Genomic DNA, 18,599 nt, shown 5'->3' with positions numbered 1-18,599 from the left:
AAATGTATTATTCTTTGTACACATTGTCTATGATTGTTGGTGGTGCTTTCAATTAGGCACGTTGCGTCAGTTACGTAAGATTCTCTACAGTAATGTGTTATAGAACGAGACATATGACGCATATTGGTTGCGGTACTTTGGTATTAAAGTAAAGATGGATGTATTACAGTTGAATCCCACGGACCCTAATTTACACCTAATATTGAGTTAAACAATTTTTTTTTTAAACAAAACATTTTTGGATTTTCCTACACATTTTACAAACTTACAGTTGTCAGTGTGTTCGACATAATATGTCGAAAAATTTAAAGTTATACTACTTATTGGAGTATTCAACCTAGCACCCATTATTTCTCCAATTTTATTTATAATTCTATAGATCCTGATAATGCCTTAATCCAATCATAGAATTGTATGATAGAATAATATTATATTATAGGTACATATTATCTGTGGACTGTGGATCCAATACTGTATAATATAAACTATTTTAAATTAAGAATAAAGTGTATATCGTAATTGTATTTGTATTGTATAACAATGTTTGCCCCCCCCTCTCCCCGCCAAATCGTTTCTCTGAATCAGGGCCTGGCCGACGATCGACGAGACCACTGATTAATATTTGTATGAAAATAGCCATATCAAATTACGCCGTAGTTATTTCATATCATTAATAACAAATAACGTCAATATTATGAAAATTGGAAAATCCAACATCAACTATATAGGTAGCTGTTTTATCGGAATCAATAATTATAGGCGTATTAACGAATAGAATTCAGTCATCATAGGTATAAATTACAATTCCAAATCGAAATCTGAACTACCTATGTGTAAATAATAAGTACATTCTGGAAACTATTACTTGACTTGAATCCGCCGGGAGAGTCCTTGAGAAGGTCAGCGCTGGGTTAACGTATAGGAAATATAGCATATTATTATAGGAAATTTCCTGTAGTGTCAAATTGTTCAATGGTGTCAAATATCATCAACTTAATATTGGTAATACAATATATAAATGTATATTGTATAATGCATGTTCTTCATAATAAATTATAATGATAAGTAAATAATAGTATAAAAAAATATACTTAATTTATATTTTATGTTTTTTATTGCTTACCTATTTTTGATGTGGGAACTATTGTAATACACTCCAACTTCTGTAGGATATATAATCTGCCAACTGATATATGTATCATAGGTGGGCATTGATATAGGGGGAGTCCGGGACACTTGAACAGTGAGGAGACATGAACCACCGCTCATATATTTTTTAAGTTTCGCGCTACTGAGACAACAGCTGACTCAATAACGTGCATTATCACTCCATAAACTCATAGGCTAATTTTTTTTTTTTTTTTTGGGGGGGGGGGTGTGCTTAGCACCCCCCAATTTTTTCATTTTAATTTAAATTTATATACCTAGTCATTATGTATAAAAAAAACAGTGTTTATTATGTTATTTTTTATTTTTATTTATAAATAATATTATTATTTAAAAATAATCAAGGGATATTGTGATGAAACGTTTGTGTATGTAGAGTGTAGACAAGTAATACGTAAGACGTGTAATAAAAACATAAAATCATAGTGAACATTTTGAATTTAGATTATTTGTAAATACCGTGGCGGTGTCGATAACATGTTATAACATGTGCACCCGTTCATACAGCAATTCGTCGAAAACATCGCTGGACTGCAGTGTGACAAAATATATTACTCAGAATCACGGTCTTAGAAGATAAGATCGGACAACTTCCCACCCTCCCGCCAATTACAATATTTCCGCTTAATGAGGCAAAAACATTTCCCAAGTTGCCGCAAAAGCGCTACCGGTTATACTTATTTTGAGGTTAAGAACAATATTCATATGGCATTCGGGGTTATTTTTATGGACTATAATATTATATTATTTTCTTCGACCAGTTAAACTAGTTGGTTTATAATAAACTAGCTAGTTTATATAGTCGAAGGTTATTTTATAAACTTGTATAATAATATAATGCCATAACCTCAAAAAAAGTCTGTAGGGCAGCGGCCAAATTTTGAAATGGATTTGCCTCACTAAGCGGAATGCTGATAATGTATAGTTGTCCGACCTTATCTTCTAAGACCGTGCTCAGAATACTCTACGTCTCTTTGGACAAACCCCAATCCACTATTGCCGCTATTATAATTGTATCATTAATAATGATTGTACATAATTTTATTTATAACAGTGACCAGTGTTTTCGAATTGCTATTTGCTTGTATTTATCGTCTACATAAGTGCACACTGCCACCCTCCATTCATTAATCATTAACAATTAACCGCTCGAATAGGCAACAGTGAACGTGCGAATTCGTATAAGTTTATTTGAAAGTACCATTTGGATTATTTTGTTTTATATGTAATTTAGTTATAAACTTTTAATAGCAACAAAATGTTTTCAATATTTGAAAAGTATAAATATAATAAAAAACGACCAATTGTGAAGCTAATGGAGTAATATCGGCCACTACCAGTAAGTAAAAACCTATACAATTTTCAGTCACTGACTATCTATAACCATAAGATAATATCATGACGAAAAAAAATAGAGGGACTTCAGCACCCCCAGTTTTTTCATTGAAATTGCGCCCCTGCTTACTTATGTGGCAACACAACATTTCAAAATGTCGTTTGATATTTTATCAACGAAAATATGTTTTGAAGTTATCAAAGTAAAAAAAAATTGTTATGCTCGTAATTTACTCATATTTTAAGGCATCTATATACTGTAATCATCAATAATTTCGAAATGTTATGTAGTTCCATGCAATATTAACTAGTTTCATCAATGGTATTTTACTTTTTTTTTTCATAATTTGATGAGGTGGTGGATGGGAGATTTGAACCATGGTCTGGAGGGAGGGTAAACTATGGTTATGTATTACAAGTAATAAGAAAACTAGAAAGATTCTTTTATTATTGTTATTTATAAAAAAGTATTTGTAAAAATGTTACAATAAGTATTAAACTATAATTCAGTCTGAAAAAAAATGGTAGTTATTAATAAATCCAGAATTTGTTTTTGTTATTGTTATCTATTTATAAAAAGTGTTTATAAAAATGTTACATAAATTATAGTTATTGTTTCTAGAATTAAAATTTCTGTGACTTAACAAACACAACAATTTATGTTCATGACATTCTTTGATATGTTTATATCTCCCGGTTCTTTGATTCAAGTCACCCGCCCAGCAGGGAGATATGAGCCACTTTCCAACTTTAAGACACATCACCTTAGGTATAGCACTCATGGTTATAAATATAGAATAATATGGAATTTATTATAGGCTACTATAGCCATGCTTTCTTTAGACATAAATTACATTTCTCTATATTGATTACGAAAGAAATTATAAATTATAATTTCTAAAAAGTGGTTTAATTGTCCCGGATACCCCTATGTTGTTTACGTGAACATATTTAAAAAGAAGTGTTGTAGGAATTATATGATTTTTATTTGAGTATTGGAGCGTAAACAAAATTATTGTCAATAAGCACATTTTTTTCTAAACTGGAGAAAATGTCCATTTTGACAAATTAGAGCATTTTATATTTTTATCAGAGCTATTATAATATGAGCAGTTGAAATCAATTAAGTTTGTCGTATTATATTTTATGCTTCGTAAAAAAATGTATCTAATTTTTAACTTTAGGTACAACTAATTGGTTCCTAATTTGAGGTTATTTTTTACTATAATGAAAATTTTAAATTTTAAGTTCATGGTGTCAAACCGTATCGACGACATTCTTTATTATTATTTTATAATAATTATAAAAATTATTAATTAATTTTATTATTATCTTATAAATAATAATACTATCATAAATACATGTGATAATTTTGTTACCTATTAGTAACGTTAGTGAAGATTTCAAAAATATTTTAATTTTAAAAATGTTGAGTAAAATACATAATATATATTATATATTAGGTTGATTTGAAATTGTATTTGATATGAATAAAATATAACTTTATCCCACTATTGTAATTTTTGTATTAATATTAAATGTAAATTAGGCGCACGCCCGTATTGTGTGGTAAAATAAAAATAAAATAAAATAAATAATTTATAAGTACAACAGTTTGAAATTATTATTATAATATGTATACTTAAATTGCCTATTTGTAACGCCTTGAAAACGAACCGTCCAAGTCTGTCCCGTAAAAGTTAGCAACAAGCACAAAAACATAAGTTTTGATAATTATTTATGCAAATAATAAATAGTTGAATTTGTTTATTATAGGCTCATTAGTTTAATTTGTATTCATACCTTTACGAATTATTTGATTTATTTTAGTAACCAATAGTTGATACTTACCATTGTACCAATGTACCATGATAGGTATTGTAGGTATTATAGGTATTCAATGTTCACTATAAAATTGTAATTACTATGAGCTATCACATATCATGTATAACATAATTTGTATAAAATGCATATAACTTATAGGTACTGAAAAGGTAAAAGGTAACTAGAAAGATCTATGATAACATGTTATTATGTTTTCATTAGAAAGTTTAATTATTATAAAATATGACAATTAAATAAGAAATAAAATATATTATGTTTAAAATTAAAATTTAAGTTTCTGTATTTAATTATATTTTTCATCATATATACGTCAATATTTAATTCCCAGTCAAATCTGATATTAAAAATATAACCATTGAGTATCGATAGGAATCTATTCTCAATGACTAGCGATAAAAATTGAATATTGTGCATTATGAATAACTTTAACACAATAAATTATTACGTTTTAAAATATTGTTATCAAGGAACCTATTAAAACAAATGTGATGTAACAACGTATCATTGTAGATGAATTCAATCTTAATAATTCATAATACCCAATGTATATCAAATAATTATATAAATACATATTTCTGTTAAGTATAGAGGTACATCTAATGGTCTTATAATGTAATTTACTCAAAAGTCATGTTTATAATATTTTGATTTACAGTGTTAGTTAACAAATACTACTAGTTATACAAACAACAAATACAAAGAAAATAATATAAATGATTCATTACATTTTAATACAATTATGTATAAGTATACAATAGAAATATCAAAGTGGTTCACAATTAGGTATAGTAAACAATAAGAAATATAATAGTAATAATAATAATACTAATATTTATATCCAGACTAGAGTGAATGATAACATACAATTAGTTTTGATAAGTTTGTCAAGTAATTCAACATTTTGTTACAAAATGTTTTTAAAAAAGGTTTAAACCGTAAATGTGATTTTAAAGATGTAAAGAAGAAGTTATATCCATAAAAATAGTATAATCATAATAGTCGTTTGATCTTATAATTACATACCTATACATTTTTATAAAAATTGAGCAACACAACTTTACATAAGTATTGAGATGATCGAGGGCTTAACCTAATAGGTTGCAGATGGTAATATTGGCTAACTAATGGTAATATTCGCACTCCTTCGTCTTCTCCTTCTCGTGTCCACGCCATGCCAATAATTGATTATCATGTCAGAACCTTTCTCACCAATCATTATTGTCGGGGCATTTATGTTACCATTGGTGATCTGAGGCATAATGCTGGCGTCAATCACTCGCAAGCCCTGAATTCCATACACTCTGAGCTTGGGATCGACTACGGCTAATGGATCGGTAGGTGGTCCCATTTTACATGTGCCTGAAAAACGCATATAATATGATGAGAAACGTGAATATATAATATGATATTGAATCGATTAGATTGGGTAAGTCTTAACTAATTCTCTGCACGCCGTTGTCGGTAACAAATTAAATAATGTCAGTTGATTTACACTGTCTTAAACTCCACAAGATGTAAACAACTCATATATTGAACACATTCATTTTGTTGGTGGTTTTGATAAAATATAATATTACATAAGTAGGTCTAAAATTATATCTCATTTTATAATAATTGTTTTATTTTCTGTAACCAATGGCAACCCTAAATATACAAAATAGTATTCATTTTTTGTCAGCAGCATTCCATGTGTGCTCCTTTTTAAAAATCTAAATTTAAAAATTTAACTTTGAAGTCCACGCATCCTCGGGCATAGAATTACCTATATGGCTATATGTACCAAATTTCAGAATCGCGAGTGCGTTTTTTTGCATAATATAGTGCAACGTATAAATTTATATGCTGTCAAAATAATATAACGCAGAGGTATATAAATAAATTTATCGTCTGTATTCGAAAACTCATTGCGTATGGTTTGAAAATCATTTTCCATTTGGCACCGCTTGACGTAGTAAAAAAAAAATAAATAGATGTGGCACCGATCGACGGGCCGTACTTACCAGACATGTGGTATATGGTCATGGTGTACTGACGTATGACGCACTCCCAATACTCGTCGGTGAACAGCTCGAGAGTCTTGCAACCGGGCACCGGCCTGGAGTGGAATCGGGCGCCGAATCGTTTCATGGCAGTCGTTTCGCCCACCGCCACCGCTGCCTTGACACCCTCGCGCAACACCCGCAGATCGTCCGGGTGCGAGAAATAGTTGTGGTACAAAAGCGGATACTGGTGTGGGTTGTTGCTCCGAAGCAGTATGCGACCCCTGCTCTTGGGCCGCAACAGCATCGGAAACACGCCGAACACGTCCTTGTTGCTGAGGTCGCCCAGCAGCTCGTTGTAGAATTCGTCACGCAGACAGTGCGCCTTTCGGGCTGCCGTCCCGCCGTCAGAGTTGGTCGACGTGGACGTCAGCATGAACTCGATGTCCGGCCAGTCATCCGACTGGTTACCGTATTTGGTCGTGATAAATGCCACCGTCTCCAGTCCTATGGACGACGTCAGTGGTCCTTCGCCCAGCACGGCATACCTATTATTATAGCAGACGTTGTAATATTAATATAAGAACATACATAATCGTGCAAAATACTGAGTTTTTAGTAACTATAAGGTATGCCTAGATTATCATAAAAATTATATTTAGCTCAAAACTGATAACATTTTAATATTAATATTTAATATACCAATGTCATACGTGTCAGAACTCAGAAGACAGATTGTAATTTAAAAACTTGTCACATTCGTATATTATGATGATATAGTATGCGTTGTACCGCTATTATTGTAATATATTCTGCCATTCAGGTCTAAATAATTTTATTCAATGAATAAAAGGTCTGTAGATATCGTACCTATAATAATATTATTGTTTTTTGACGATGCATTGCAACATTAACTGTAATAACGCGTCATAGCGATTGCGATATTTCGAATATTTTATGTTTCGTGTATTAGCACACCATAGATTTTAGATTCTGATCGGAAGGATTTAACGAACAATCAATGAATTGGTGTTACAAGGACGGCTTAAAAGGTATTATAGAAAAACATCATATTATATAAAGTGTTGTTAAGCTGTGGAGCTTAACTACAGCAGATCAAAATTCTTACATCACATCAGTATTTTCAATTTTTCTAGAAAATTACGAAAAGTCGTAAGCTAAGTAGAAGTTTTGGGAAAGTAACATGCACAATGAGTCTAAGAGTCTCAAAAAAACTTTATGCATAATTTAATTATATTTAATCATTTTTATACATACCGATATATTTTGACAGTATAATACTGCTTGTTTCAATATTTTAACATATTTAGGCATAAACAGTTTTTGAATTTAGAAAATTTGCAGTTTTCAAGTTTTCAAGTTTTTCATTATTGGTTTACAAAATCTATGCTTTAAAACACCTATGACAAATCATTAGTATATAATGTGGTCATGCGAGTGAACGACTGCTCTCAACACCCACCCGAATTTTATAGCCTCTGTAATTTAGTGTTAGGTAGGTACCTACTTATCTTTTATATTATATATACATTTATATAACATAATAGTTATAACTTACGCCATCATTAGATGTGTTAATGTTATTACTTATTACACTATAGAAGTATAGACTATAGAGTATAGTCTGTAAAATTGTTTTTCAAAGTGAGTTTAATTTTTAAAATGGTATAACGAGGCGTTTCGAGGGACTAACCTAACCTAACCGCATACTTAACAGGAGTGTCTTCCTATCATACGATTTCCTTTTAGATTTAAAAAAAAAAATTTTCATTTTACCTCAATGCTGCCGGTATATTGACTACACGGTTCATGACCAAGCTGACTGGATAGTCAATGGGGAAGACCAGACCGCCAACGGCCACATGGTCCATAAGGTTTTCACCGACGCCCGGTGAATGATGGATTACTGGTACATTGATACTTCTCAGGTGTTCTTCCGGTCCGATGCCTGGAATGTTAAAAAAAAACTAGTGGCATAATCATTTTAATTGTATATACGGTCTGCGAGCAAATCGTCATCAGGAGCCGGATTACCAAACGGTTGCTTTCACCGCCTGGTAAAGTCTCTATAAGCGGATCCCCTTATGTATACGCGTATCTACTCACGTAGACACGGAAAAAACCGACCACATATTATCGTATATTATTATGTATGCATCTTGCAAACGCACACGCAAAATTGCGCAACTTCAAATATGAGTTAAGTAAAAATAAATAAATAAAGTTTAATGTTAATAAGAATTTAAATGTTTTCATCATTTTACGTTCGACGTTATATGGTTATTTACATTTTTCGTTTAACATTTTAATAATATATGTTTTAATTCTATTTAATATATTTATATCATAAAACCAGTGGTATTATATTATATTAACGTAGACGAAATTTCGCATTACTTTTTCATTGAATATTCTTAACACAAAAAATAGGTAAAGAAGTATTTTACAAATATGTGTTTTAAGCAAAAATATATTTGGTAGTATAATAATAATAGTAACCAATTAAAATATATTTTTCTGTTTGATTAGTTTCATATCAGATAGTTTAATATTTTTATAATAATTTTAATTTTTCTTTTATAGTTATATAGTCCAGTTATTGGCTTACCGTTTTAAATGCACTTAAAATGTTAATAGTTTTTTTTAAGTATTACGTTATGATTATAATATGGCAGATGATATTAAAATATTATGATGAAATTATGATATAACCACGAATCCTCACCTGAGAGCATAAGCAATTGAGGACTATTGATGGCGCCCGCGGACAGCACGACCTCTCTCTTGGCCAACGCAACCCGCTTTCGGCCGTCCCGTTCAAACTCCACGCCATAAGCCCGCTTGCTGTCCTGGTCGATGAGAACTTTGGTCACGTGTGACCATAAGGCCACGTGCAGGTTCCTCCGCAACCTTACTGGTTGCAAAAACGCCTTCGACGAACTGCACCGGTAACCCCGGCGCATCGTGAACTGGTACAGTCCGTACCCAGTCTGGATGTCGCTGTTGGTGTCGCGAATCTCGTAACCCATTTCTTCGCCGGCTTGCAGGAAAGCGATGCCTGCATTGGAATGCAAAACCAATTGTTAGACTCAGAAATCAGTAAAAACGTAAGCGAGTTAAGCAGTGACATTGGCATTAAGGTAATTATATAATTGGCGACCTGCACTTGTTAACGGCACGGATAACAATTTGATAGGATTTCTACGGAAGCTAAGATTTTACAATATGCGAGTGCATTCAAACTTTTCTACCAAATTCATCATAGAAAACTCAATAGTACATTTGTGCAGCCCCCCTCGCCCCATAATCTTAGCACGGCGAAATTCGTATGCATTGCAATGCGCGTATTGTACATATATTGCACCGTCAGCAGTACTGAAATTTCGACGATATTGCGGTTGCAAGTCATTTACGCCATTTGCGGAGTGAGGACAACAGTCTCGCGACGATCAAAATGAACCCGCTACATAATAATTGTATCAGACTACTATTATAGGCAGGCACGATAAACGGGTTTGAGCTGCAAGTCATCTGATTAAATCACTCATGGCGATAGCATTTTAATTTCAATCTCTTTTTATTTTTATTTTTTTATATGAACGCACAACGGTACCTATTACGTGTCAAATGTTACAATCCTATATAATAATAATTTGATTTTTATGTGCATATATTATTATTTTTTGTTATTTTTAATATCGATACCCCATACCAGTTAATGTATTTTAATCTCTTCAACACCGAACTATTATATTTAGTAGATATCGATCAATAAAATAAAATACTGTTAATAGCGTGTTCAAAAAAAAAAATTCATCCTATCAGTAAAATCATTGTTATAATATTATATTTATTATGAGACTAAAAACAATTTTGATTCCAAGTAGAAAAGATTGTAGGTGATTTATTCATATACGATGGGTAACACATTTCGATAACAAATAAATATTATTTTATAACCGTTTTACGATTTAGAAATAAAGTAACGTTGATGAGTTAATTTCTTACAATATAAGTGCTCATTCTCAAAGAAATTATTCAATAATCAATTCTATAACAGTTACTTTTTTGTTTGTAGAAAAAAATAGTTATGATAATATAAGCGATAGTCACATCATATCTAGCATAGGTACCTACTGTTGAATTATTTTTTTATTAGGTATGTCTTTTATTGTTTTTAATACAAATATAATAAGCTGAATCATATCATCAGTTATTATTTATCATGTTTAATTAATTAATTGTAGTTAACACAATATAAAATTGAATCGTTAATTCTTCACACGTGTTGTCGCACTATTAGGTCTTTTATTGGCCGTGTAACCAATAGTACCGATACAATAATAATGTGACATATTTACGCTGTATTCGGTTATAGAAGCGTCTTATTGAATAAGGCGATGCATCCGATCCAAGGACGAGTATTGTGATTTGTGATATGGAATATGTATTATTAAGACGAAAAAAAACCCGCCCACTTTTCACATTTCTCAACCGTTCACATAAATATCAAATTGCCATCTACTCATCTGCCTGCCTGTCAGACGAATACTAAAATTATTGTTTCACCAAGTAACTGGCGCGTATGCTTCAACACACATAACAGTGGTATATTTTTATGTACCGCGAGTAACGTAAAAACGTATAATTCGTATATATACTGTTTCTAGCAAAAAGAACACGCAGATTCTGCGCATCTCCATCTGTCGACACCCTGTAACCGGTTCTACTACAGCCGTGGATATCGCGTAGGAATGTTCAGAAAAACATTTTCGTCGAGCCACTGTGTGTTCTATCGCTAGACAGAGTATAATATTATAGTCTAAGATTTGGATTTACCCAAAGGCGTGTTCCACGGCGAGTCTTGGACGGTCAGATATCCTCCGGTAGCGTGGTATCTGGTATTCTTGGCCAGGTACGGATTCCGTTGGTCCTGCGACTTTTTGAAGTACGGGAGCACGTCCTCAAACCCCCAGCCGGGGTTGCCCATGCTCTCCCAGTTGTCATAGTCCCGCTTGTTGCCCCGCACGTACAGCATGGTGTTCAGCACGCTGGAGCCGCCGATAACCTTACCCCGAGTCCAACAGCACCGATTGCCCTTCATCGCCTGGCACGCCGAGCTGTCCGGCTGTGTCTTGTACTTCCAGTCGTACTTGCTGCCATGTAAGTACAGCGATATGGCGGGCACGTCCGTTATCTCGGACTCGTGTCCGCCAGCCTCCAGCAACAGTACGTTCCATTCCGGGTTTGCGGACAGACGGTTGGCGACCACGGCACCTGCCGAACCACCGCCTACCACTATGAAATCATATTCGGATCTCAGGTTCTTCTCATTCACCAGACGGTTTTCTGGGTCATACAAGTCATAATTGTAATAGGCCAAAGCGGCCAAGAACGTAGGCAAAAATAGTAGCTTTCCACCTCCAGCCACCTTGGTTGCCAACTTTATGGCACTTATGAGCACTGTGCCTGCGTGCACCATTTTGAGTCTAGGTATCACATTCTATCCGTAACCAATATGACAAGTAAACCTGCAAACAAACATGTATATGAATTGAGAATTTGAAATATTATTGTGTACCTAGATCTAAACTGTTTAAAGTGGTTTTTAATGTTAACAGTCAAAACTCAATTTGTCACCAGAGTGAGTAATCGCTTACACAACTTACTATAAACTTGATCTGTAATCGAATTATAATAACATAATTTAATTCGTCAAATTACATAAAGAGACGCGTTGTTAATACGTATTGCTTTTATATTCGAGTATAAATTTATTATATTTTGAAAAATGTGTGTTGTAAATTCTTATTAATTTAAATATTTTAACTATCTATAGAATATTTATATAATATTTACACATATTATATAATATAACACTTTCTGGAGTAGTTATGCATCTATTAATTGTCTATAATTTATAATTTATATAATTCAATTTGAAGATGTTTTTTAGAAGCCAGTAGATATATTACAATTTAAATATCTACATAAAAATAGGAAAGTTTTAAAATCCTACTTCATCTTCTTTTCAGTTGCGCAATAAGCTAATATGATATTTAATCTAAAATTACTCTCATAACTTTATGGTGTGTAAATTTATATGTTCCGGATCGGAAAGCAAGTTAACAATAATTGATGTTGCTTATCTTAAACTTTTAGTTATATCCAGAAGTATCTACTATTTGTATTAAACTAATTATGTTTTTAAGCAAAATTATATAGCATTAATAAATAGCAATAAATAATAATTACATTATTTTATAAGTTGTAGGTAGTTTGAAAAATATGATTTATTAAAACGAAACGTTTGCTATGCTATCATTAGTTTTGCTTTAATAAAACTATTGCTAATAATTCAATTTGTATTATTTATTTGACAATTTCAATAAAATGTAGACAGTTTACGTAACTTTATATAATATTTAAGAGCGGTATAATTTAGTAAGAACTATTAAAAAAATGTGATATTCGTAGCCTTGTATAGCTGTAACATATTGTATGTGAACATCAGTAGGTATTCGACGAAAGAACGAGGATTGAAAATTCACTCAGCAGTGGTACTTAAATTTTTGTATTTTCTTCATTGCATGCCATGTATAAACAATACATATACAGGAAAATATTTCTACAACATTGATGCTACGATATGTGGGTCTAGATTATCAAAAAAAAAGTGTTGGAATGTAGGAATTCAACTATAGAAGATTCTACAGTGTAGTTCCGGTGCGTGATGCGATAGAATAATTTTAAGTGGAGTCTGGTTTTTACAAAACGTTTTGGTTGGGTTAAAAAAAACAGGTTGATTATTCTGATATTTTGATTATACTACTATTGGTAGCGTACCTCTCGGCAAGTGAATATTATTAATAACTACCCAAGACATTGGCACGACTAAATTGTCATAATATTGGATGATAATAATGACTGCGCCCAAAGACAAATCAAATTGGATATTGAAAACCTTTGTAACGATAAGTAATTAATTATTAACGCTTTTATCTAGATGCATTATAATATACTATAGTGAAAGAGAAATTTACTGAATGACACTATTCGTGAAACAATATTTACTTAAAGTGGTAGCTTATACAGAGTTCATGGTCAATACTTTCAGTTTTTATTAATATTTACTAAATGTAATGAATAATTATAATACTAAACAATTGAACTTGAACTGATATATATTACTATATTATATATATATACATAATCACACGAACAGTGACAGTCACGAAATCAATCGGCGCGGCGACACTATGAAATTTATTATTTTAAATAATATATATATATTATAATGCATGTTCAGTTTTTGTGAATGACAGAATATGTATTTATTCAACGAAAATTATATCGTTTTCATTATGCATGACGTGTTTAATAATGGTGTAACATACACAACCTTTTAACATAGTGCCATAGGTATCCACTATCAAGTTGTAATTATTATTATGAGCTATAACCTGTCATCTATAGTATGGTTTTTATAACATGTACCTACGTAATCACATGTTTTAAGCCCTGCAATATAGGCGGTTATATTTATGTAGATACCTTCTTATTTTTCTTCAATATTTATTTTACGTAAATTATTATATTTTCATTTTTTTTGTTAGAAAGCTTTTACACTATAAACTATGAAAACATAATATGGATGGTTATTTTGTTCAAATTATACTCTATGACGTTCAGATTTATTTCATAACAACAATTAAGTTTATGCAGGAACCTAGTATTTTTAATTGTGTATATGAATATACAAGTCCGTCAGGCATAACTGGAATATTTTTTAGTACATTTTAAAAATGTTATTATTTGTTAAATAATAATGAAAAAAATAATTAACCACATGCACGTGACTGTTTTATTTTTACACTATTTTGCAATGATCGTGGACACAAAATTGTGTCATTTTATGACATAAACGTTCCCTCTCTTTAAGTAAGGCCAAGGCCACTCTCTCATTTCCCCCAAAGCACAAAGCATACATAACACTTTTCAATTAACTAAAAAAAAAAAAAATGTGACATAATATTCGCATTAATTTATCGTAGTTCGCATTATCATAGGGTATAATTACGTACCAGACACTTGTTTTAGTAATTTAGTAGAAAGATAAGTATTTAATTTTTTTTTATTATTTTATTATTACTTATGAACCGTGCATAATGTAATAATATTACAGTGTACTAGATTTAGTAGATACCTGTATATGTTGGAAAACGGTTGAACTTGCTTTTTTAACGGACTTATTGGCGCTTCTGAATAATTTTGTACTAGAGCAATATAATATAACGAAGTTCTTATGATGGTGTATACATTTCATGGTCACAAGTTCAAATGGTTGGCACCATTAAAGTCAATTTATTGGCGTACGTGACAATACGACATGACTGGAGTTACGTACGAACGGCAAATATTTAATGATAACCCGATTATTATTGGTGAAAGCCTTATTACAACTTGGTATTTTGTCTTTACTAGGTAGGTAGGTACAACGTTTAGATACATATATACAAACTGACGACATAACTGTAGCTATTGCTACACCACGATGTCTTTGCGGCCGTCTCGTTGCGTTGTCTCAATGACGTACCTACACATGCGATATTGTTTTAAACAATGATAATATAATAAGTTATCGAAACGAAAATATGTATTTTATAATAATTCTTGTTTTACCGGATCAAATGAAATTACGTACCTAAATGACATTTCGTCGTCGTTGCCAGACGACTGAATGCTTATTCGCAAACAATGTTCAATGCACGAGGATAATTCGATTACGCAACTTTAATACACGTTTTAGCATAACTATCGAAAACGCCTTATCTAAAAGAAGAAAACTGCGATGGTAACCGGAAGTCAGTAATTCCAATGACGCCAAAACCTATGTTATTTGAAATTACCGTGATATCGCACGAACACGTGCAGCACCATGTAAACCGGTTGCGGTCGTTAATATTCCACTTTCGTTCTTATATTTCTATATGATACACCTATAATATTATATGTATCTTATATCGCCTAACGTTGCATTAAACCTATCGAGTATAGTAGCACTACGACCGGAAGGTAAAGTATATTACATTATTACATATTATACTCGTAGTATCACAATGTTGATGTTATAATATTGTAGCCGATAGGTATGCGTTGTTGTAAGTGGTGGTGGTGGTGGGTGGGCAAAATATTACTTTATTTTTTCATCGACCATCCCGATGCGGTGTATCTAATCGTCATCGTATACGAAACGCACGAGATGGGTAAGATAAATCGATCGATAGATCTCTCACTTGGGCCGACAAACACGTACTAGGTCCAAACGGTCGTAAATAAAAATCAGATAGGCAGTTTGTATACAATAAAGACACTCGATATCTATATGTATATAATATATATATATATATATATATATATGTCTATGTACACACACACACACACACACCATATATAATATAATACATATGAAGGGAATGCGAGGGTAAAGCATATATGAATTGAGATGATATATAATAACTTATAACATATGTTATATTGATGATTTACCTGCTGCGGACGTCCCGTTGCGGTAGCGAACAGCTACCTATATAGGCACTGTTGCACACTTGGTATGTCGTCGGCCGGTTTATTATATCACGATGATGTTGTGTTATATTGTTATATTTTGCTGACTGCGAGGCGCACTGCAGTCGGAGGAAACGGACGAGAAAAAAAATTTTCAAAACTGCTAAAAACCTGCAGTAATATAAGGATTTCGCGAATTGCTACTATTGACGGAGATCTCGATAAACTCGTCCGAGATCGAAGAGTAATATTGAAAAATTTATATTTAAAATACGAAAAATACCGAGTCCGAGGTTTACGGTAAACGACAAACCCGAACAAGAGCCGACCGTTTTTGAGTGGACGCACGCCGACGTTTGAACGTGAGTTTATCGGTCGGCTGTGGCGATGCGGTGTCCGTCCACGATCATTTCCTCTTCCCTTTGGCTGTCGCAGCACCGTAGATCCCCCTCCCCACTCCCGGCCCAGTCGAGTACGTCATGTGCAGTGAAAGTAACCACCGCGCGCGACCAACGACCACGTCGTCGTCGTCATAATATTGTTATAGGCGCGTACGCACATTACGCATCGATGATGTATATATTATTGTACGACTACATAATAGATGTGTTAGGATTTAATCGCAGAATAGGTATATTATTATTATTGTAATATATTGCAGAATTAAAAAAAAAAAAAAAAAAACCGAAAGTAAACCTTAATTAGTAGTATTGCAAGTATTAGATATTATATTATCATACTAGTCATTACCGCAAATTGAGATAAAATATCATGTTATATAGGTACTTTTATATCTTCATGAAACGTTGCAATTACTACTTATATTATTAGTAGATAATATGCATATTGATGTGTCGCAAATAATTGTATTTTCCACACAATAGATTCGACAGCTCGACACCTATTTTAATATTATTATTATTATTATTATTATTATTATTATTTATTACCCATAGCGTTAATTTGCGCCTGTGCGTGTGTCATACTGTTATCCAACGAGACCGTTTGTAATTGTAAACAGACGACTGCGACTACGTACTACACTATAATAATGCACCTTTTTAACTGAGCGTGACGAATCGATGGCAAATCGAAATACCAAACACTGTCTGTAAATTAATTAGGCCCATGATACGTGCATCATTGTTTGATAAGGCGGCTTATGGGCGTGCTGCAGAGGAGGGTTAGTTGCCGCGGGCGCGTTAAAATATTTGAGGAACAACATTTTTAGTCATTTAATTACTTGAATATTGAATATTTCGTGTTATGCAGCACTCGAACGGGCACGAACATTTCGGTTGCACAAAGTGTGCTGTAATAATATCTTGGTTGAGAAATATTTTTGAAGAAAATAATCGTTAAAAAAATTTAAACACTTTGTAGGTACCTTTAATCATACAAAAATATTTTGAAGAAAAATACATGGTTAAAATAATTTGTGATTTACAAACAACTTTAGAGAAACGTATTACCATTGATTATAAATACTATAATACAATACTCAGTATACTCATAACCAATGGTGTTACTTATAAATAAAAAAATATTTAATATTTAATATTCATAAAAATGCCATGGTTTTTTAATTAAAATGGCCAAATGTGATACTAAATAATTAAATAAGCATATTTTGAAAACAAGCAAGAAAAATCACACTTAATATGTGAATTGCTTGTACATTTACATAAATTATTATGAGTCAAAAAAACTGAATTATAGAAAGCAATTTTTTATTCCTCCTTCCAATTATATTGAAATTGTTTATTATGTTTGAGTTGATATAACTGAAAGTTGAAATAACTAGTGAACACTAAATTGTAACATTTTAATAATATAATGCTTTCATTACATTGGAAATTAAACACTAATTAATTGTTTTACCTGAAGTCGCTTTTTATTTAATTATCATTTAACTCAACATTCAAACCTCTACTAAACATTTCATTGCGTCTACTTGCAAAACAATCATTTTAGACCCTATAAACAAATCGGCGATAACAATACTCATATTATGTAATATGAACATTGAACAAAATGCTGCAAGACAATATGGTTCATGTGACTTTACAAACACTATAATATACGATAGGAATAATCGAAACGACATAGTCTTATTAAATAAAAAAGCAAAATCATAAAGCCTCTAGCCACGTATACCTATAATATGGTATAATGGTTCGATATTTAATACTGTAAAACAATGAGTAATTAGCTTGTCTTTGTGAGGTGAGGGCTTTAATACATAAATTATTCGATAACACGACTGAGTACGGCACGTTTCAGATATTATATATACGACTAAAATATAATTATATCGGTGTCCTGTATATGAAAGATCCATAGAGTGTCACGACGATATTTCGAAAAATCAAACTATAAACATCGAATTTCCGATCCATCGTGGCGATCGATGATGCAATTTTGATCATATCGATCAAAATCGCTTAGGTAATCTACATATTATTCTAACGCCACAATTCGCCTTCAATAAAAATAAACAAATAATAGAATAGTTCATAGCTTTCCTACCTATTTAGAGTAGGCGCCTATCCAGTTTTAATTTTCATGAATTTAAATTCAACATTAACAACCACCGTAATAGTTTAGCTATAATATAATAATATTTACGTTTTACATTTTCAATAAATTAAACAGCATTGAGAATGTTGTAAGTTGTAACATAAT

The 18,599-nt window shown here is 32.0% G+C and overlaps 1 protein-coding gene across 1 annotated transcript; it reads right to left on the bottom strand.

Moving 5' to 3' along the window:
- Nucleotides 1–4,846: 4,846 nt before the first annotated feature.
- On the bottom strand, nt 4,847–16,302 carry LOC100160682 (glucose dehydrogenase [FAD, quinone]). Its single transcript, XM_016807548.2, has 6 exons — nt 15,897–16,302; nt 11,187–11,878; nt 9,073–9,405; nt 8,124–8,295; nt 6,348–6,874; nt 4,847–5,706 (listed from the first exon to the last, which is right to left on the bottom strand). Exons 2-6 carry the CDS (start codon nt 11,827–11,829, stop codon nt 5,465–5,467), a joined length of 1,917 nt encoding a protein of 638 aa, XP_016663037.1. The 5' UTR covers nt 11,830–11,878; nt 15,897–16,302; the 3' UTR covers nt 4,847–5,464.
- Between the last annotated feature and the right edge of the window lie 2,297 nt (nt 16,303–18,599).

This window comes from Acyrthosiphon pisum, chromosome A3 (genome assembly GCF_005508785.2).
Source record: "Acyrthosiphon pisum isolate AL4f chromosome A3, pea_aphid_22Mar2018_4r6ur, whole genome shotgun sequence".
Classification (NCBI taxonomy): Eukaryota; Metazoa; Arthropoda; class Insecta; order Hemiptera; family Aphididae; genus Acyrthosiphon; species Acyrthosiphon pisum.
This window is presented reverse-complemented; position numbering and strand designations above follow the sequence as displayed.

Coding starts and splice junctions, on each gene's coding strand:
- LOC100160682 (XM_016807548.2), bottom strand. CDS start 11,829: ATGGTGCACGCAGGCACAGTGCTCATAAGTGCCATAAAGTTGGCAACC. Junction 9,406..11,186: donor GCCGTGGAACACGCCTTTGG/GTAAATCCAAAT, acceptor ATTCCAATGCAG/GCATCGCTTTCCTGCAAGCC. Junction 6,875..8,123: donor AATATACCGGCAGCATTGAG/GTAAAATGAAAA, acceptor CTATAATAATAG/GTATGCCGTGCTGGGCGAAG.